The sequence below is a fragment of the Pseudorasbora parva genome, chromosome 21, assembly GCF_024679245.1.
Source record: "Pseudorasbora parva isolate DD20220531a chromosome 21, ASM2467924v1, whole genome shotgun sequence".
NCBI lineage: Eukaryota > Metazoa > Chordata > Actinopteri > Cypriniformes > Gobionidae > Pseudorasbora > Pseudorasbora parva.
Genome location: NC_090192.1, coordinates 36,191,373 through 36,213,658, shown reverse-complemented (window position 1 = coordinate 36,213,658; position 22,286 = coordinate 36,191,373). Strand labels below are relative to the sequence as shown.

The 22,286-nt window shown below is 40.7% G+C and overlaps 1 protein-coding gene across 1 annotated transcript in view; it reads right to left on the bottom strand.

The window, feature by feature from the left end:
• Positions 1-4,682: 4,682 nt before the first annotated feature.
• tcerg1l (transcription elongation regulator 1 like) overlaps positions 4,683-22,286 on the bottom strand; it is a 112,754-nt gene continuing 95,150 nt past the window's right edge. The window contains exons 7-11 of the mRNA XM_067430216.1: positions 17,736-17,818; positions 14,439-14,527; positions 10,004-10,148; positions 6,472-6,547; positions 4,683-4,755 (exon numbers count right to left, since the gene is read on the bottom strand). Coding sequence (XP_067286317.1) covers positions 10,076-10,148; positions 14,439-14,527; positions 17,736-17,818 — 245 coding nt within the window. The 3' untranslated portion in view covers positions 4,683-4,755; positions 6,472-6,547; positions 10,004-10,075. The remainder of the gene's footprint in view (positions 4,756-6,471; positions 6,548-10,003; positions 10,149-14,438; positions 14,528-17,735; positions 17,819-22,286) is intronic.

Genomic DNA, 22,286 nt, shown 5'->3' with positions numbered 1-22,286 from the left:
CCGAGTTCTTTATTTGTGTCACATGCCTGTCCTGTTTTGTGTGCACATGTGGGTTTTGTCATGTCTCCGGTCTACTGTCAACCCCGCCCTTCTTGTTATCTGATTATTGGTTATTTGCCCCACCTGTTCCCTCTTGATTTCTTCCCCTTATAAGCTCCTTGTGTTGTCAGTCTGTGTTGGATCCTTGTGTAATGTCTGCGTCTCCCGTTCCCCCAGTGACTTCTGTTGGTATGTTTTGAGTTTTAGTTTATGTTCTATTATGTGTTTTGCCCCCTCGTGGGTGTTTGTTTTGTATTTATGTTTTATTTGTTATAAATATATATCCTTTTCTGCACTTGAGTCCTCGCACCATTTCCTTTGTCTGTAACGTGACAGAAGGATCCAACCATACTATGAGGACTCAGCAGAGAAGTTCTCCCTCGGTGCCAGTTCCGGGGGTCCCGAGTCCGGGAATCCCGAGTCCAGACATGGCCTGGAGGGCCGTAATGGGAGGGTTTGTGGTGGCAGTCCTGCATGCTTGGGAAAAGCACAGGGTGTCATCCACCACTCCGGTGGTCCCAGTTCCGGTGGATCGTGCGCCGGTGGTCCCTGTGCCGGTGGATCATGTTCCGGTGGTCCCTGTGCCGGTGGATCGTGCTCCGGTGGTCCCTGTGCCGGTGGATCGTGCTCCGGTGGTCCCTGTGCCGGTGGATCGTGTTCCGGTGGTCCCTGTGCCGGTGGATCGTGTTCCGGTGGTCCCTGTGCCGGTGGATCGTGTTCCGGTGGTCCCTGTGCCGGTGGATCGTGTTCCGGTGGTCCCTGTGCCGGTGGATCGTGTTCCGGTGGTCCCTGTGCCGGTGGATCGTGTTCCGGTGGTCCCTGTGCCGGTGGATCGTGTTCCGGTGGTCCCTGTGCCGGTGGACTCCGTTCCGGTGGTCCCGAGTCCGGAAACGGCCTGGAGGGCTGTGATGGGATGCTTTGTGGTGGCAGTCCTGCATGCGTGGAAGGAGCACAGGGCTTTATCCGAAGCCCCGGAGGCAGTTCCGGTGGTCCCAGTTCCGGTGGATCGTGTGCCGGTGGTCTCAGTTCCGGTGGATCGTGTTCCGGTGGTCCCTGTGCCGGTGGATCGTGTTCCGGTGGTCCCAGTTCCGGCAGATCATGTTCCGGTGGTCCCAATGCCAGCAGATCGTATTCCGGTGGTCCCAGTGCCGGTGGATACTGCTGGACTGGAGAAGTTTCCCCAACGCCCTGCCTGCGCCGCTGAGGCGCCCTGCTCTCCCTGCGCCCCTGAGGCGCCCTGCTCTCCCTGCGCCCCTGAGGCGCCCAGCTCTCCCTGCGCCTCTGAGCAGTCCTGCTCTCCGTGCGCCACTGAGGCGTCCTGCTCTCCGTGCGCCGCTGAGGCGTCCTGCTCTCCGTGCGCCGCTGAGGCGTCCTGCTCTCCGTGCGCCGCTGAGGCGTCCTGCTCTCCGTGCGCCGCTGAGGCGTCCTGCTCTCCGTGCGCCGCTGAGGCGTCCTGCTCTCCGTGCGCCCCTGAGGCGTCCTGCTCTCCGTGCGCCGCTGAGGCGTCCTGCTCTCCGTTCGCCGCTGAGGCGTCCTGCTCTCCTTGCGCCCCTGAGGCGTCCTGCTCTCCGTGCGCCGCTGAGGCGTCCTGCTCTCCGTGCGCCGCTGAGGCGTCCTGCTCTCCGTGCGCCGCTGAGGCGTCCTGCTCTCCGTGCGCCGCTGAGGCGTCCTGCTCTCCGTGCGCCGCTGAGGCGTCCTGCTCTCCGTGCGCCGCTGAGGCGTCCTGCTCTCCGTGCGCCGCTGAGGCGTCCTGCTCTCCGTGCGCCGCTGAGGCGTCCAGCTCTCCGTGCGCCGCTGAGGCGTCCTGCTCTCCGTGCGCCGCTGAGGCGTCCTGCTCTCCGTGCGCCGCTGAGGCGTCCTGCTCTCCGTGCGCCGCTGAGGCGTCCTGCTCTCCGTGCGCCGCTGAGGCGTCCTGCTCTCCGTGCGCCGCTGAGGCGTCCTGCTCTCCGTGCGCCGCTGAGGCGTCCTGCTCTCCGTGCGCCGCTGAGGCGTCCTGCTCTCCGTGCGCCGCTGAGGCGTCCTGCTCTCCGTGCGCCGCTGAGGCGTCCTGCTCTCCGTGCGCCGCTGAGGCGTCCTGCTCTCCGTGCGCCGCTGAGGCGTCCTGCTCTCCGTGCGCCGCTGAGGCGTCCTGCTCTCCGTGCGCCGCTGAGGCGTCCTGCTCTCCGTGCGCCGCTGAGGCGTCCTGCTCTCCGTGCGCCGCTGAGGCGTCCTGCTCTCCGTGCGCCGCTGAGGCGTCCTGCTCTCCGTGCGACTCTGAGGCGTCCTGCTCTCACCGCACCTCCCTGGCGCTCCCTGCACTGACCGCACCACCCAGGAGTCCTGCTCTCACCGCGCCTCCCTGGCGCCCTGCTCTACCCATGCCGCCCTGGCCGCCTGAACTCTGCGGGCCGCCCCGGCCACCTGAACTCGGTGGGCCTCCCGACTTCGGCGGGCCGCCCTGGTCATTCGAACTTTGTGTGCCACCATGGCCTCCTGAACTTTTTGTTTTCCTTGTCCCTCCCTTGTTTGCCCCTCCCTTGTCTGTTCCTTCCTTGTCTGTTTCCCCTGTCCCTCCCGTCCCGCCCTGGTCTGTCCCTCCCGTGCCCCCCTGGTCAGTCCCTCCCGTGCCCCCCTGGTCAGTCCCTCCCGTCTCGCCCTGGTCAGTCCCTCCCGTCCCGCCCTGGTCAGTCCCTCCCGTCCCGCCCTGGTCAGTCCCTCCCGTCCCGCCCTGGTCTGTTTCTCCCATCCCTGTCCCTAGTGGAGCGTCTGGTAGCCGCTCCTTAAGGAGGGGGTAATGTCACATGCCTGTCCTGTTTTGTGTGCACATGTGGGTTTTGTCATGTCTCCGGTCTACTGTCAACCCCGCCCTTCTTGTTATCTGATTATTGGTTATTTGCCCCACCTGTTCCCTCTTGATTTCTTCCCCTTATAAGCTCCTTGTGTTGTCAGTCTGTGTTGGATCCTTGTGTAATGTCTGCGTCTCCCGTTCCCCCAGTGACTTCTGTTGGTATGTTTTGAGTTTTAGTTTATGTTCTATTATGTGTTTTGCCCCCTCGTGGGTGTTTGTTTTGTATTTATGTTTTATTTGTTATAAATATATATCCTTTTCTGCACTTGAGTCCTCGCACCATTTCCTTTGTCTGTAACGTGACAATTTGGCCCGGACCCAGAGTACTCCCCCCGTATTCCTGGCTGATTGGAACAAGCCAAGAGTGAGGAGTCGGGATGGTGAAGAAATCCTGAAAACTGTCGAGGAATGTCTGTGGTTCGTCTGTGAATACTCTATATAGGCTTCCTCTCATGCTGATAGGACAGATGTGGGAATTGCTGATGATGAGTTGTTTTGGATAGATAATTTGAACATCCTCCTATTAAACTTCATTTTGTGGGTCGTCAGTAAATCATGCACTGTTCCACTCCTATCATCACTCTAATGCTAATATACCATGTTTAGTAAATCAGTATTTAGAAATGTAAAGATAAATTGAATGTTGATTTATGCTATGGGGCTGATGAATGATGAATGGGGAATCTGATTGGTTGATGAACATTCTTTAGTGTGCAATTATTTTCAGGGAAACGCAAAGCTTAAGTAGTTCCAGGCAGGTCTTGAGCAAATCACAGTTCCATATCACTTTGTCAAATGATTTCAGTTATTTAAAAGGTTCTTAAAGCATCAAAAGTTCATCAAATGAACTAAAACCCATGACACTGAACAAGCATATAAATATAGTAAAAATAAGATGTTTTTTCCAACAAAATGTTATTTAATTATGTACGGAAAGCACATAGCCTACTCTCTTTCTCCCACTCAAATGCACACATATAAAGTACGGACTCTCTCTCTCTCTCTCTCTCTCTCTCTCTCTCTCTCTCTCTCTCTCTCTCTCTCTCTCTCTCTCTCTCTCTCTCTCTCTCTCTCTCTCTCTCTCTCTCTCTCTCTCTCTCTCTCTCTCTCTCTCTCTCTCTCTCTCTCTATCTCTCTCTCTCTCGAAAAAACCTGGCAAATGTCTTGCAATACAACATCTGAACAATGTTTTGAGGTGTGTTCACTGTAGTATAAGCAATAATAATGAATTCTGGTTTGTTGAATTACTAGAATATATCGTGGCCGCATTACCACCTCGGGTTCTTATTATTTTCTAATAATTCAATGGACTGTCGTCGATTATCCCCATAGTGAAAACCATTTTCAAAATCCTCCTCAATGATGTGATACAGTTTATGCAGTAATGCAAAACCTTAAGACTTACTAGTAAACCACTATGGTGGTACTGTGGAAGTGTAGAGGTACTGAAGTTTAGTCATGTTTGAGGTTCATTGAGGCTGATTGAGGCTGATGTGAAACCTTTGTATCATACCTGTTTACGTTCCTCTGGACTCAGCAACAGGTACCGCGGATCAAATACTATTTTGTGCAGTTCTTTCTCCCAGGTGGAGAACGCGGACACCTGTTTAAGCAGGATGACACAGAACCAACTCATGTCAATCACCCACTTCATTACAGACTGTTCCATCTGTAAGATTTGTATAGCTCGATGAATTTTCCCTTTTGGGTGAACTATTGGATTAACCTTTATCTTCTTTATTGGTATAAGACGGAAGGTTCATTATTGTCCCAGAATCAGTGAATTTCTCACCCCTCTTTCCAGAAGCATGTCTCTGAAATGGCCAATCCGGAGCTCCAGCGGTAATGATCCATTTTTTCCGTCATCACACTCAACAGGATGATCCAGTCTTTAAAGCGATGGAGACAAAATACAACAGCTGTAATGCTTTTAATATATCAGGAGGTAATGTCCAATGACTGCATTGATTCTGCCAAACTATTATTAAATGCACACTAGGCGGATTGAAGATAAAGTGTTTACCAAAGACTTGTCCATTGTCATAAAACTCAAACTCAAATATTTTTGGAGTAAATATTGTGTAAATAAAATATTCATGTCACTTCAAACAGTTCTCACTCTGCTTTTTTTTGCTAGCATAAAATGTTATCACACACTGCAAAGTTTTGCCATACTTTGATTGCTCTTGATCTTTGGATCTGAAAGGCTTATGAATCAATGTTTAAGTTTTGTTTAGACAACTTAGATTGTGCCTATGAATGTTTTTTTTTTTTTTTTTTTTTTATGACATACTTTGGGCTCTCTTTTAACTATCCGAGCACATGGCTGAAGCACATGGTGCAGGTGCACTTGTCCGAATTCACTTTTGATAGTTTATCGATTATCGACTTTTGCTAGAAAAAAATGGTTGCCATGCCAGGTGCATAGTCCAAAAGGGTTGTATCTAGACTCTTAATGAGTTATGGGTGTGTTTGGGTGTAGCGTCCAATATGAATCCTCATCTCCCATTCACTTTAAAAGCCAGGTGCACCGTGGCGGATTCACCATTAACATGGCGGAATATAGACACCCTTAACATGATGAGTTTAAATACATATTTGTAATTGCCATGATTGGTCAAATAATTAGGCAATTTAATTTGTCATGACCGTAAATTTGTAAGCTAATTCTGATTCATGCAATTACTATCCATCATGACATGTGGGCATTTTTATCTTTATGTACACAATAATAATATTTTGCATTCACATTTGGCATGTTTGTGTGCTGTATGTGTAACACTGAAGTGTACACTTCTATACAGTGTAACGCACCCTTTAAAAATAAAAATAAAATTGTTGTTTTTCAGTTCTTAAAAATAGCAACGCGCCAACAATATGCCTGAACACACCTTGTTTATAGACCAACTGAAATTTTTGTTTCATGGCCAACAGATGGGCAGGAGTGCATTTGCTATTTAGACTACGTGGTTCTGGATGTGAAAATGATGAAACAAGCAAAAAACACTTGCATTGTGCCTGGCGTTGCATTGCACCAGGTGTATGATAGAGCCATTTTTCATTGGGCACAAAAAAATCATTTTCAGTTTTTAAACTCAAATGAAAAACTTAAGTGCAGTTGCCTTTCATTTTTAAGTAATCAAATTGGCTGTACATTTATAGATTAACATTGTATGACTTTACTTTATATCAAAATACTTTCAATAATTTATGACATGACATATTGACCCCCCCCCCCCCCCCCCCAAAAAAAAAAACCTTTCTAACCAATAACAAAAAGAGTGGCAGTAAACAAAATATTCAATGCCAAAACTATATTTCTCAGAATTATTCTTGAGAAGTGGGTTGTTTTCTTCTCTCTACGCAGACAGTTGGTCATACATCAAACTCCCAACTGTTCAATTTAAATCATCACCAAGAGAGACATATTGAGAAATTCGCATCAAGCTGTGAGAGCAGATGCTGCCCACCAAAAATCGAAGACTTCCTGTTGAGAAGCGATTATTAAGGTGAGCGACATACAGCACATCTGAGACAAGATCCTCCTCATCAATTAAAGCAGACTCAGAAAGGATCTGCTGTCCATATGGTCCGACCCGGCTTACTTGTAGCGCTTGGTCTTTGAACTGCGTTCCTCTTCGTCGTCGTCATCATCTTCATCAGCAGAATTTGAGTCATCGCCTGTTGATGGAACCAATCAAGCTTTAGATCAATATATCCAAGATTTTGGATTTAGCATGAACAGATTATCGAAAGAAACAAGTGACAAATTAGTAAAACTAAGTTGGTATAGTTTTATGTATGCACACGATACAATCTGTTTGAAGTTCTGTATTGATTTACCTGGATCGTTCATTTGAAAAGTACAGTGAGAATTTATTCACTTGAACGGACATATTTAAATTGTAGACACTGAATAGATTAAGTTCATCAATAGATAACCTCCATGAAACGGCAATAAAACTAAATCAATAAAGATGTAAAGCCTTCTGGGAAATCAACCCAACCATATAATAACTTCCAGACAAGATCCAGGCTAATTCAATATTTGCAGAGCCGCTTCATTGGATTCCTGCTTTTAGGTAATCCACAAGAACACCCGTTCTGCAGTTTAGTGGGTGTATTAAACTTTTGCTTGAGCATCATTATCACACTGTGCGGATTAAACTCTCAGTCAAGTTCATCCCTTTACACAGACTGTGCTCCCGTATTTCATATCATAAAGTCATGAGTTACACTTCACAGATTCAGCAACAGTGGGACTTGATCACTTGGGCCAAAGTGATCTCATTAGTATTTGCAAGTACTGTTTGTATGCTACCTTTCAAAAGTTTGGGGTCAAGAATGAGGTTGAATTATAAATCAAGGCAAGTTTCATTCTTGCTAAAATGTTGATGATAATTGTATTCAGTTATATAAGGAGTTCAAATGATTTGTCTTTGTTTGTGCCATCTGGATTTCAATTATAAATAAATTTGCCATTAAATAGGTCAGAAAACACATTGCCTGCATACTAATTCGTATTCTTCTATATCCATCCTAAATTGTAATGCCAGTCCTATACTTCTGGGGGCCCTAAGCAACATTTTTTTGGAGGGGCCCACTTTCAATGCATTAAAAAAAAAAAAAAAAAAAAAAAAAAAAAAAAACATGACATCCAACCCCTGAATCCTGAATCTGTTCTTTCAGAACTGTTTCACTGTCAAAGAACAGCAGTAAGTTGAAGCGATCAGTAATACCAAAGCAAATAAAATGATTACAAACAATAGGACAAATACAATAGAAAAATGCAATACAAATTAAATAAAACATTTAGCCTATAATAATAACCTGTACAGACACTGAATAATAAATGTAAAAATAAAACTGTATAGTCACCGTATGAATTAAATGCAGTGACCTAATGAATCAAAGCCTGCATTAGCAGTGACTGCTTCTCTTCTCTTCTCTTCTCTTCTCTTCTCTTCTCTTCTCTTCTCTTCTCTTCTCTTCTCTTTCTCTTCTCTTCTCTTCTCTTCTCTTCTCTCCTTCTCTTCTCTTCTCTTCTCTTCTCTTCTCTTCTCTTCTCTTCTCTTCTCTTCTCTCTCATTAAAGGCACAATATGTAAGATTTTTGGATTAAAATATCCACTAGAACAAGGTTATATATTTTGTTGACTTGTGTACTTCGATTATCCAAATGTTTCCAATAAACTATTTTAGTCATCTGCGGAATAATAAAAGTTCCAAAGAATTCATGCGTCATCAAGCTACATCTTTGTTTTGTATATGTGACCTAGCGGTGAAAAATGATATATTGTGGCTTTGAATGACACAGACAGCTGGTTTATATAGGCATTTTGACCTTCTGTGTATTTGTCTGTTTCAGAACTCGTCTGAAGCTCAAAGTAGCTTATGCTTGTCAATTTTTTAATCCATTTTGAATTGCGCTCACAGAAATCCACCTGGGGAACAGTGTCTCTTTTGCAGCTCAATGCGCTTTTAACTTTTTTTTATTATTAATTTTAGCATAGTGCGCATCCGACAGGTGACTATATTACAACAGTTGGATGTTATGTAGGAAGGGGGCGGATGAGTGCACTGCTTTAAAGGGGGTGGTAAAACACAGTTTCACTTTTCAAACTTTAGCTAGTGTGTAATGTTGCTGTTTGAGCATAAACAACATTTGCAAAGTTACAATGTTCAAAAGTTTAAAGCAAAGGGAAATATTTGCTTTTAAAGAATTAATTTCTAAGGACTACAGCAAACGGCCGGTAGGGACTACAGACATTACAGGGTTGCTGACATCACTAACCCCAATATTTACATAAACCCCTCCCCCGGGGAATATTAAATAAGGGGGACGAGGCCATTTTTTATTGCTGTGGAGAAGAGTTGTTGCGGTATTGTTAACAGGCTGGAGAGTTGTTGTCGCATTGCAGACGAAACAATGTTATTTTCAACATTGCGGTTCCACTTTGTTCAGCCTTCTAGGGATGGCAGAGTTAGGGATCAATGGTTAAATAAATGTTCAACTCAGTCCCTCATAATTATTACCCAAATCTCCGCTCTCTGTGCTGCGCACATTTTACGGAGGAAAGCTTCCAAAATCTTTGCGAGTTCAATGCAAGATTCGCACAAGGGCTTGTTTTAAAGTTGGGATTTTTTTTTTTTACTTTAAAAACAACTTTAAAAACAGAAGCTGTTTACAGGTCACAACCTGTAAGTATGATTTATTTTTCATCGATAGGTTTTCCTGTAATAGTTCATATTGTTAATTGTACATTGTAGCAAGGAAGTAAACAAATGGCAACGCTGTTTGGCTCTGCAAACCAGTTTGTTAAATGCTCATTCATACTTAACCTTATCTGACAAACACCTAATGTTACAAACTTTTTTTTTTAAATCTCAACAGCGAAATTGGAATTAGTGTAAATTATTCTCTGATTGCTTGTTTGTATTGTTTATCTACATGCTTTTTTATTTACAGACATGCTAAACATGGTTCTGTGTTTGCTACTGAATGGCACCTCTTGTATTTTTGAATGGCTGCTGTAGTAAAGCCAATAATTAGTGTTCATTTTGGGTTAATAGTTCTTGGACAGATATTTGGCTATAATCAATCTAAAAATACAAGAGGTTCCATTCAGTAGCAAATACTATAGATCTGCAGTCTTTACAGCCGGTAAAGGTAAGGGGTTTCCGAAAAATGTGCATGAGACAGTTAGCGAATCACAATACACTGGGCCAGCTAACCAATCTGAGTCCATTGCGTATTTTTGAGGGACCGGCTTCATAGAACCCGGAAACCATCAGACCGTCTTTACAAGGCGGGACAGAGCAGTGTAGAATAAAGGTAAAATATAGGAAAAAATTATGATTTAAAAAAAAAAAATTAACGAAGCATTAACACATTTTATAGTGCAGCCCACAAACACAATCAAGCCTGTGAAAGAATGTGTTTTACAACCCCTTTAAAAAAAAGCAATGGGATGTGCATCATGTTTTCACAATCACTGACAGCCCAAATTAAAACAGAAACAAAATGATATTAATCACATCCCTAGTCATAATTTTTTTTTTTTCAGACAAGTGTTTAAAAATGACTTAAATATGTCTGAATAGTCTACTATTTCTGGCCAGAATCATTGAGTTTCACCTTTCTTGCGTTTATGCGGCGGGGTCCTCGATGATTCGATTGAGGTCTCCACGGTCTTTCAGATCCACTGGTTTATCCCATACTGACAAATGCATGGTGGGGATTGAAGAAGAACACCCTGTCATCACCTGTCCACACCACGCACCTAGAGAAAAGAGAGATGCTGTCATGTTTTTGTATTCACACACACACCACACACACACACACACACACACACACACACACACACACACACACACACACACACACACACACACACACACACACACACACACACACACACACACACACACACAAACAGCCACAGTATGTGGTATTCTCACAAAGTGACTTTAAAATGCAGATGAAGAAAAACCCCATCAGGACCAGAATGGGTTGATTTTCACCTTTTGATCCAGATGTATTTCTGTTTTTCACCAACTATTTGCTTCTTTCTGCAATCATCCTTTAGCAGTTTCACAAGATTTTTTAAATGGATATAAATCACAATATTGCCCTGAATCAAGTATATACAAGCCTATTATACGTTTTAGATTCAGTCATAAATCCAAAAGTGACCAATTTTCAGGCGTTCTGCACTAGATATTCATACCTTACAGTGATAATTTTAGACCCATTTCAGGGCCTCATTCAGGGCATGTCGGATAAAGTATTCATGGATTTTGCAGTAGTCTGTGAGGTAATTTGATACAACCTCATACCAACCATGACAAACTAATCCTGACATTTCATTTTGCTACCCCATCGCATCAGGGATATCGGCAGCGCCTTCCTGTACCGTAAAACTGACCCAATGATATTAAAAAATCTTTGAAACAGAGCATCCGCTCTGCTCATATGCAGTTATTCATAGAGCAAACATATGGTTAGTGCTAGTCACATGCTTCATTTGTCCTTCTATGCAGGGATTCTTGTTTGTTTTTTAATCATGTCAACCTTCAAATAAAATAATATCTGCAAAATTTAGAACCCTATTTTATTCTACATAAAGGACTTTTTTTTTTTGCTTAGAGGTTGTTGCATGTCATATTTTACCCATGCTTTTCTGTCTTACTAGGCTAGTATAATCTGTTTCTAGGTACGTTCTACCGAAGAAAGAAGAAGGAAAAAAAGAAGCAAAACAAAACACTGTGATTAAGAGCCACTATCCAACTTTTGTGAGGCAATTAACTATCTTAAAGTTTATCCTAAATTAAAAAAGACATAAATGATACAGTTGACATATGTTGATTAATTTGGTTCTTAAAGCCTGTTAACATCAATGACGATAACAATAAAGCTGGCCTACAGTTCTAAAAACTGTTCTAAATATAAAACAATAGCAGCCACCACAACTTACGAAACGTCATCTTTGGAATCCCTTTCAGAAAGATTCTTTCCCAAACCAATGAATGATAAAAACATTTACATCCAATCAGAATACACCCTGGTTTGATAAATTGTTTGAGTTAGTGTTTAAGTAATGTTGATTCAGTTCCATTGTAAAGATCATTAATCACTAAATTAGTAATTTCATCTATAAAGCAAAAAAATAAAAATAAAATAAAAGTATGCCATTGTCCAGCTCAATTCAGTTCGCATTCAACAGCGTTAGTACAGTCAGATTAACAGTATAGTTACCGTTATCGTTTATGGTGTGAATGGGCCTTTAAAATCCCAAGATCTATCATTTATTCATAAACCCCGATGCTGAATTTACAGTCCAAATGCAAAAGACGTCATATAAAAAGGCAATTATTGTCATCATGTGCTGAAGAGAACAACCACAAACAGTAGGAACAGTCTGATTCGCAAAAAAATAGCTCTATGTACTGGTACTTCGGAATTCAAAAACAATCACTGTAAGTAGTGCCACTTATTTAGATCTACTTTGCAAGCACACAATAATAATACAGTTTTTCTCAATTGCTTAAACACATTTCTTGAAACTATGCCTCATATTCTCAAAACTATAAACACAAATCCATAACGTCTCACCCAGTTTCCCAAACAACCTATTTTCAGGTCAAAATGAAGCTCTACACTCAAAACCATTCACTCTTGCTGAAAAACCAAACTTTGCCCTCAGACAGGACACACAAGCCCTCAAAATCACACACACTACAACATAGTCTAACACACTGGTGCAATAAATTCAAAACAACATTTCCAAAACTGGTAAGTTATGTTACTTGTGGTTCCCCTCCTCACAAACCTTTTCACATGATGAACAAAAGACACAACCAATGGATATGATGGCACATTTTTATTCATTCATTTATACTACACAGTACAAAAAAAAAAAAAAAATTGTATTCCGCCTCAGCCTCCCGTCTTTGGTCTGGGTCAGGCCAGAGAATCTCATCCGCATCACAGGCTATATTAGCCCTAGCCTGGCAGCGGGGGTAAAATCCTCTAGCATGCCTGATCCACCCCTGTCACGCATCTACTGACACATGGCTTGGACGAGGTGAACAACCATATAAGGTTCTCGATCATACACTTTCCACTAGTGCTGTAGTCAAGACCACCTAAACCGAGACCAAGACAAGACCAAGACTTTGAAGGGCCGAGACCAAGACAAGACCAAGACTTTGAAGGGCCGAGACCGAGTCAAGACCAAGACCAGTGCATGTCCCCACACTAAAATGTGGAATATGAATATGATTGGCACTTCTCTCGTATGATCAACTAAACTGGCTCTAATTTCATCCGAGACTGCTTGTCTTCCTCCTCCTTCTTCTCCACCACATCCTCTTCCTCTCCCTCCTCCTTCACCACGTCCTCTTCCTCTCCCTCCTCCTTCACCATGTCCTCTTCCTCTCCATCCTTCTTCACCATGTCCTCTTCCTCTTCCTCCTCGACCGCTTCCTTCATTTCTTTGTGGATCCATTGTTCCAAAGCTCAAATGAACTGACTCTGGCACTTTTATGTATCTTGAAAGTTCTGATTGATGTGTGTTAAATTTTGACTCTTAGTGTTTTCACCTGGGTAATTGTGTGCTAATTGAGCTGAAACTATGCTGACTTGAGTGAACAATATTGAATGCTAGTGCTTTCTAAATGACCACATGGTCTAGGCAATGAGAAATTAAGGGATTTGTGTGTAGAGTTTTGCAGTGACAGGTCAACAAATCTGACTCATGTGTCAAAACAGGGAATAGTGTTTATAGTTTAGTGAAATGGGTGTGCTTTCTGATAAATGGCATTATGGTTTTGAAATTTTAGTTCAAAAGCCTGGTTGTAGTGTTTAAGCAATCGAGAAAAACTGTAATAATACTAATAATTATGTTCTATATAGTATGATTGTCTGTATGTAATTCAAATGTACACTGTGTCACTTCACAGTCGTTCACAAATCCTCTCCCGTGGCCTCATGGGATAGTAAAGTGTCCATATGCACACTTCAGAATCTTGATGAATAGTAGGTCATTCCTGTACTTTTTGCCTTCTTTTTTGAATTCGGATGTACTTCTACTGTTTTTTTGCCTGTAGGAAAGTATTTAATTTTGAATGAACAAAAAACTCTTATGAGCCAGTTTCTTATGAAGAGTTTTATAATTGAACTATGCCCAAATTAATTCGGATTGAATCAAATCAAAATTGAAATGAGAACTTTAGATCTCTAGCAGATAGGACTCTAGCAGGATTTCGGAGATGCTGGAGACTTAAGCAATAGTCTCAATTCTCTTTATTCAATTTAACTTCTGTCAAGTAGAAACATTTAAGACACATAAGAGATATCATTTTATCTTTCCTTTGAGTCTAGACTCCAAAATGGGTTTTTATGCACCATAGGAATCTAATCCACATCTATATCTGGATGAACACACAGCAGCTCCAATGCTGCAAATCAACCACATGGTAAAAGCAAAGATTTACCAGTCCGAGCCCGTTCATGTGTGTCAACAAAAGCTGAATGAGATAAGCCATGACGCCTGCTGAGTTTCAAAAATGTGTGTGTGTGTGTGTGTGTGTGTTTGGTTGTGTGTTTGGTTGTGTGTTTGTTTGCAGGGAAGGAAAGCCCACACTGTTTTGGCAGAGAAAAATGGAAGCCTTGCATAACACACTGTCCTAATGCTGGTTTTCGATTGGGTGTCACAGCATCTGTTGGAAGTTTGCCATGTGCACTGCTGTATTTTATCCAAGCATGTATTACTGTCATCAAACAGTTCTACAGCATCATGCATCATTTAAATGGTGCTAAAGCTGCCGACGTTTATGACAGAATGAGAGGAGATAAAACAAACATCTTTATATTTCCAAGAACAAAGTGGATATTGGGGAAAAAACACACAGTAGTGGCATTTTTAAAGTGTAGGTTGACACAGAGACAATTGTGAGAGAAAAATCGATTGGTCATTATCTTGCATGCGGAGAGTCATTTATTATCAGTAAAGATGCATCAGATTGATGATGAGCCGCAATCATATCTGTGGAAACTAAAGGGTAGTTACCATGGTGATCCAGGTATAGGCGTGGATGCAACTGGTCGCTTGTCTTTAGGCAAGCTGTCCTCGTCCATACTGACTTTAAAAGGCTCAACCTGGACACAAACACACACACACAAACAGAAAGGATATGCTGTACAAGACATAAAAGAGCATGTGATGTTGTCTGAGTGGCCAAAATCGTCATATCTTCAGAGAAAAGAGGCATGCTTAAAGATAATATCTGTCTGCCTGCCTGCCTGCCTGTCTGTCTGCCTATCTTTCTTTCTGTCTGTCTGTCTACACCATATTGCCAAGTTTTGAGACACCTGCCTTTACATGTGCAATTTAATGACATCCCATTCGAAATCCGGATTTAATAGGGAGTTTGACCACCGTTTGCAGCAATATAATTCATAATTGAAATATTTTTTTTCAGCTGTATATACTCCTATCAGGCATAATTCTAATATTGTGTTGGTCCCCTTTTGCTGACAAAAAAGCCCTGACTCGTTGAGGCTTGGACTTCACTACCCTGAACGTGTGCTGTGGTATCTGGGATCAAGATGTCTGCCTCCATGGATCTGACTTGTTTGTTCAGCACATCCCACAGAACCAGCATTAACTTCTTAAACAATTTGAGCTACAGTAGCTTGTCTGATTGATTGGACCACAGAGGGTAGCCTTCGCGCCCCACGTGCATCAATGAGCCTTGGCCACCCACGACCCTGACCACTATTCTTTCCTTGGACCAGTTTTGATAGATACTGACCACTGCACACCGGGAACACCCCACAAGAGCTGCAGAGATCCAGTTGTCTACCCATAACTGTTAGGTAAACCCAGCCTGATCTGCTGGCAGTTTGATTTCTTACTTTACATTTACATCTTTACATTAAAGGGGGGGTGAAATGCTGTTTCATGCATACTGATCTTTTTACACTGTTAAAGACTTGGAATCCCATACTAAACATAGACAAAGTTTCAAAAGTTAAGGTGGACGTTTGATGGGAGTATTTCTTTGTCAAAAATACTACTTCCGGTTAGTCATAAGTTTCGCCAAGTTTTTTGAGATCATGCGTCCCCTTTGACGTTAATGGGGGCGGAATTTCCTTGTACGGGCCTTACGGACAATTCTACCGGAAGCGCGTGAGAGAGAGCGAGGGAGAGAGCGAAAGCAACAGCCTACGCCCATCAAAGCGCTGGTTTGTAGGATGCTGGACAGGTGACAATTACACATAGCACATAATGTCACCAAAAAAGTCCGTTTTTGGTTGCCAGACCAAGACAGTCCTGCACAGATTCTCTAAAACCCCGCGTTAAGGCAACAGTGGATGTAATTTGCTTTTCCGGATCAGCAACTGAGTTGCGCGAATGTTTATATCTGTTCGCTGCATTTCGGTGCCGACTGTTTCATAAACAAGGCCCAGCTCGACGCCGGCTTTTCCCAATCGCCTAATGCTGAAGGATGGAGCAGTCCCAACGTTAGAAGGGTGAGTGAGACTGCTTCAAATGTCTGTGTTTTTTTAAGTCCGCTTACTGTCTACACAAACCACGCGTAAACACACAAACACACGTGCACAACTGCACTTCCCACATGTACACCTTCAAAGACAAAAATACGACGATATAATTCAAGTATAAATATGTAAATAACACAAGCCGCTAAGCATATTATATAGTTAGTGTATAACTTGTACCACATAGAGACGTCCTGCTCTAGTCGTTTTTGCTGCTGCTCCTGTTCAACTGCAGCCTCTGGGTCTGATTCCGGATCATAGATGTATGGCTGTATCTGATTAAAAGCCATATTTTTATTTTGAATAAAGTTTTTTTCCCGCTGTTAGGGATGACGGACTCGACTCAACACACAGCGCGCTGCTGCACACGTCATTATTTAGCTCCGCTCACACGACACGCCCCCACCCGCTCGGCTTTTTTCGGAAAGACTCGGAACAGCGCATCTTTCTTATATAATTATTAAAAAAATAAAGACTTTTCGGAGATATGCAGGATGCAATGCTACTCTATAGGTACTCAAGATTGACATGACACTGACTGAAACTGAGTGTTTCACCCCCCCTTTAATTTATACTGCTTCTATTACATTTTTGCGGGAACCAATCACAGACTGGCTTATCCACCTGGCATGCTATTGGCGGGTTTAACACATTGACAGATAGAGAAACGATGGGTCGTTGCCCGTTGATCACACACCTCCTGTGTTCTAAATGGTTGAAGGACTATCCAACTGCGTACAGTCATTAAAATAGCGCTCGTTGATCACGCCTCTTGTGCAGTAGAAAAAACAGAGCAGAGCCCCCAGACCAATGTTCAGTCTTAAAATGAGCTTGGTCTGGAGATAGCCAGACAAATTTGGCCCAAATTTCACTAAACTCTTTAAGCTTGCCCCTTCCTCAACTTTGAGGAAAAAAATGTACTTGCTGCCTAATATATATCCCCCAGTCTACTACACATTATGTACACTGTAGAGCTCAGTGAAAACATTAATTGAACTAAGAAAGTGAGTGTAATGCCAATTGATATACTTATTTGATTCAATGCCAAAAATGATCAATTCAAATAGTTCTAATAATCAAAAATATATTATTTTATCCATTATTTATGTGACTGATGTATTATTATGCTTATTAGAGTATCATGGTTTTATTTTAATAACATTTTCTGCAGAAGTCTCTCATTTCAGTTCAATTTCAGCAACGTTTTGGAACAGAGCACATGTGCTTTTTTCTAATCGAATCTGTTTTTTTCCTGATCTCATGCAGGCTATGTGAACCTCAATTATCTTACCCCAAACATGGGTTACAAGGCTAATAATAAAATATAGTGTTGATTATCAGCCTGATAAATAGTCTAGATGTGTTCAGCCTTGAACACACACACCGAAAACAACCAATTACCCAGTCCCTGCATGACCGAATAATGCAGATTACCGATTCTGCGGTCGGGCTGCAGTCTTGCACACTGTTTACGGTCAAATGAATTACCGTTCTGGGGGAATTTCACTAATTAATCTGTCTGAGAAGATTTTAAAAGCCGTCACCTATGGGAACACTGTGGTACAGCGCACTTCAACAAAAGCGATTATTAACTCAATCTTAATTGGACTCCAAATCTGATTCTGCCCAAAGTGTGACCTTTTCCACAAATCAGCTCGATATTCTTTCTCCCTCTAAGACAATCCAAAACCATTTTCAGGAGGATCAAGGTCTGGCAACAAATGAACCGATTGTCAATTGATGTTGCCTATACAACAATTTTAAGAATCACATAGCTATCGAGAGAAAGACAAAGATTACCAACCTCAGCTTTAGCCTCTGGGTTTGGACTGCGGCGGAGCACTAAGGCTTCTGTGCAGGATGGCTTCTTTAATTCCAGCATCTTATCTGAGGACAGAGATAAATGCTCAGTATCCACATGTTGCCCCTTTTTAAATCCACATTGTTTCTTTCACGTTGTTTCTTCACAGCATCAATAGTAAATGTAGTTCAAATAAAAAGAGTAGAAGACAATTCCCTCTAAATGAATGTCATAGAATCGAATTAAGCACTCAAATACTCACACCATCAACTAATCAAATGGTTTGGCATCCAAGATCATCAATTAAATCCCATTATGAAAAAACACTGCAAATCAGATCATATTGAGAGCTATTTCATTGTGTCTTCTCATCAAGGAAAGAGGGGTGCCTTCATTTGAATATATGAATATACAGTATGCGTTCAATTATAGTTATGCTCATATGTGTAAATGACAGTATTTTTCTCTGCTTGACTGCTATTTCTCATGCAATTCCACAACCATTGAAAATGCTTTTGTTTTGTATTTTTCTAATTTAATGTTAATCATTTCATTTTGAAAATTGATTGGTGACCTGTGAATGATTGATTGTCTATGGAAAGTCCAGTGTGTGTCTATATAGATGAACTAACCATGAGCAGAACATTTCTGTAGTATTAGTTCATCTTTGTTAACTTTAGTTCATATAAATCCAGCTGTTCATGGTTTGTTCATGTTAGTTCAGTGCACTAACTAATGTTAACATGATTTTAATAAAGTATTAGTAAATGTTTTAATTAACATTAACAAAAATTAAAAAAAAGGCTTTATGAGTGCAGTTCATTATTAGCTCATGTTAACTAATGACCATTATTCTAAAGTGTTATCCCTTTTTTAATGCTTTAAGTATTCTAAGAAATAGTCAAAGGTGCTACTTCAGTTATCTATTTTTTGTTTTGTTTTTATTGATTTTTGAAATTTTCCCAGGATTGTTTTTATTTTTTATTTAATTGACTCATTTTTTTCTGTTAGAAAAGATTGCTATTATTTGGCCTTGTTTGTATTTATTTCAATATTCAGTATAATTAACAACTTGAAAACTGCAGTTGTAGTTTTATTTTGTAACATTGTGTAAATGCTAAACAGAAAAACTCACAGAGAAAAGTTCACATAGCATAATTTATTGAAACATTTATTGAAACAAGGAATTGCAAGTCTTTTTAACTAAAAAAAAAATGGTGTTAGCTGAACAAAAAAGAGTCCTGTGACTTTACTCAGTGATTTGGGTTGAGTGAACAACTTTGTCCAAAGTTGAGTAAACTCAAAAAAGCTGTGCAACCAGTTGCCTTGAAATTTTAAGTTGAGTCAACTGACAACTACTAAAAAGGCTTATAAATCATGTATAAAATATGTTTAAATCTTGTGTTTTGCATGTTTCTGTGATTGGGTAAAAAATTATATGTTCAATTAGTTATGACAACATATGTTTTAACTCATCAAAATAAGTTAAGAAATGTTAACCTTTTTTTTTTAGTTATGCAAAATGTAACTAATTTTTTAAAGTCAGTTTAACATAATTTAATTTGAAACATCCAAGTAGATTGTACTGCAAAAGTTCAAAATGTGCCTTTTTTACAGTGTAGGTTTAGGGGTATTTGACTGTAGTTTTTACCGTATTTTCTACATGCAGCCTTGCTTTTGATGTCTTTCAAAAACTCTACAACATGTACTGATCCCAAACTTTTGAATGGTGGTGTATGTACATTATACAGATATACAGTGTAATCCATTGAGTCCAAACAATTAAATGTTGTTTGCTTTTGAAGAATATTGACAGAAAATTCAGAAAATCAATAATGTATTAAAAAAAAAAAAATCCCAGCGACATCATTACAAGCAACATCAAAAAAGTTATCAAAAGACATTACAACATTCTGAAGAGCAATTGATCCCCGTAAATCTTATTACAACAAGCACATAACAGCTGGCAGGCAAATCAATAAGAAAACAGCACACCGAGACTGTCAGTAATAGCAGAAACCATTATACACTACAACGTCAGTCGCTTGATACTTTGAACACACTCAAACTCAGTCTGCCCCAAAAATAATTTTCACTTTATCTCCATGGTAAGGTATGAAATTAGATGTGGCAAGCATAAGGTGGAGGGGAAATCAAATGCGTTGCTTGATCTTTTGTCCGGCATGAAATTAAACTCAAACAGGCTGCATACTGAATTCAGCAGCTTAGGATAAAACAACAAAGAAACGTCAGGGAGAAATAAATCCTGCTCAGAGGTGTGAATGGGAATTGCTAAAGGTTGTCCTGATTCTGCAACACGGTCTCACACTCACTCGTCACATATATTTACGCTTGGTCAGTTCCCTTCGGCGTCACTTTTTAGCGTAATTTTCAGATGTGCAGGGTACTACATTGATTTCAATTGTTTGCCCAATGTATCAGATCAAGAATTGTATTGATTTTATAAATATTGAAATGCTACTTTTATATTTTGGAGCAACTAACCCACCTCCTACCCTAAACCTACCCACATCTTAATATTATAAAACACGTAACAGGCAAATACAGGTATTTATTACAAAAACTGACCAAAAACAGTATAAAAGTATTAACTCATGTTGCAGATAATTTTCAATAGTTGTGGAATTGCATGAGAAATAGCAGTCAAGCAGAGAAAAATACATTGTTATATAGCTCAACACAGTTTGTTTAAATCTTATTTTCTTGATTTACCGCGAATACCATGTTTTACCATACCGAATATCGATCTAATTTACTGCAGTGTCTCATAGGAGCCACCGAGCGAATGCACAGAGAAGCATTATAACATAACTTTCAACACACTCAAATAATGTATCTAATATGATAAAACAGCGCTGTGTTGCCCCACATACACATGAGCAGAAAAAGAGGAAGCGATTAATAAAAGCGGTATGCGGCATAATAAAAAAGCCTCACGAAATCAAACTATGCCTTTGTTTTAAATAAGTGACCTATAGCTGCGAAAAATTACATGTTGTGGCTTTAAGTACTGAGTATATTAATTAAAAACATGTACTTACTATATGGTTTGGGGTTGCCCTTTATTTTACAGTATGTGCATCTAAGAAAGGTAACTGCATGAGTTAAAGGTTTAGTGTTAGTAGCTATTATTAACCAGTTATTGCATTTACTTTAATAGTATTTACATATCAGAACTGTAAAATAAAGTGTTAACAGGTTTGGTTTAATGTTAATTAATTTACTATTAATAACAAGAACACACACATCGTCACATGATCCTTCAAAAATCTTTCCAACATGCTGATTTGCTGCTCAAGAAACGTTTGTTTAATTATTATTAACAATGTTGAAAACCGCTTTAATGCTAATTATTTTTTTGTAGAAAATTATCAATTTCATGCAACACAATACACTCCACACTCTTAGGTTTTGAGCAGTAGTGTATGTTACAGTTAAGGGGGGCAGCTAATAATGGATTTTTTGCAAAACAACTAGCACTGACAAAGTCCTATTAAACTAGGATGAAACGGTTCTGGCCCCATAGCAACTCTTTGTATTACAACAAGCAAGTGCTTTGCAATAAAGGCTGAATAAAGATTCTGTTTGATTTATATCAGTCATCATCGTTATGCTGGAAGCGTTGACTGGAAACCTCTCATCCACGCCTACACAAACCATTCATCTGTTTCTGTTAGGGCAGACACTTCCATGGCACGCTTCAACGCTCAGATCTTACGTAGACGGAAGACAATGGAGAAGAATATCTGTGTGGCGACTAGTTGAATCGCAGGCTGTTTATGCTACGATAAACACAAGGCTGCGGTCTAAAACATGCCACACCGGGAATGCCAACTAACAGTACAGTGTAGAAGTTGCTGGACATATCAAATATGATCAGTTTTGTTCAGAGAGTTTAGAATCAGCTCTTTGTTGTTTAAAGTTGCCTCTTTTCCACCACTGGGCCGAATGGTATTGTACGGTTTCAAAACTTAGTTTAAATTTTAATATTGCATAAATTATATATTGTTTGTATTGAAGTATTTCATGTTCTACCTCTTGTTAAAATTGTTCTAGAAGGAAAACCACTGCTAATGATCATTTGAGCTGTGTTTATGTATATATATATATATATATATATATATATATATATATATATATATATATATATATATATATATATATATATATATATATATATATATATATGCAATTGTCCTATTTGAACTAAGGCTTAATCCTGGTTTAACCTAAGCCCTGTCTGTGAAACTGGGCCTAAAACTTTGAATTGTGACTATATCAAGTAATTCTGACTTCATGGGCCAGACTCATTAAGAGACTGGGTTCAATTCTTTTAGACCATGAGCCTGGCCTGCCAATCGTATTTTTTTTTTTTTTTTTTTTTTTTCTGGCGTTAAACTAGCAAAAGTAGATTCAGACCACTGAATGCACCTGCCATGTTTTTCAGACCATGTGCTCGTATTGTTAAAATAGGGCCCTATTTAAGTCATAATTACAATTTCATATCATACAATTCGGACTTTCTAACTCACA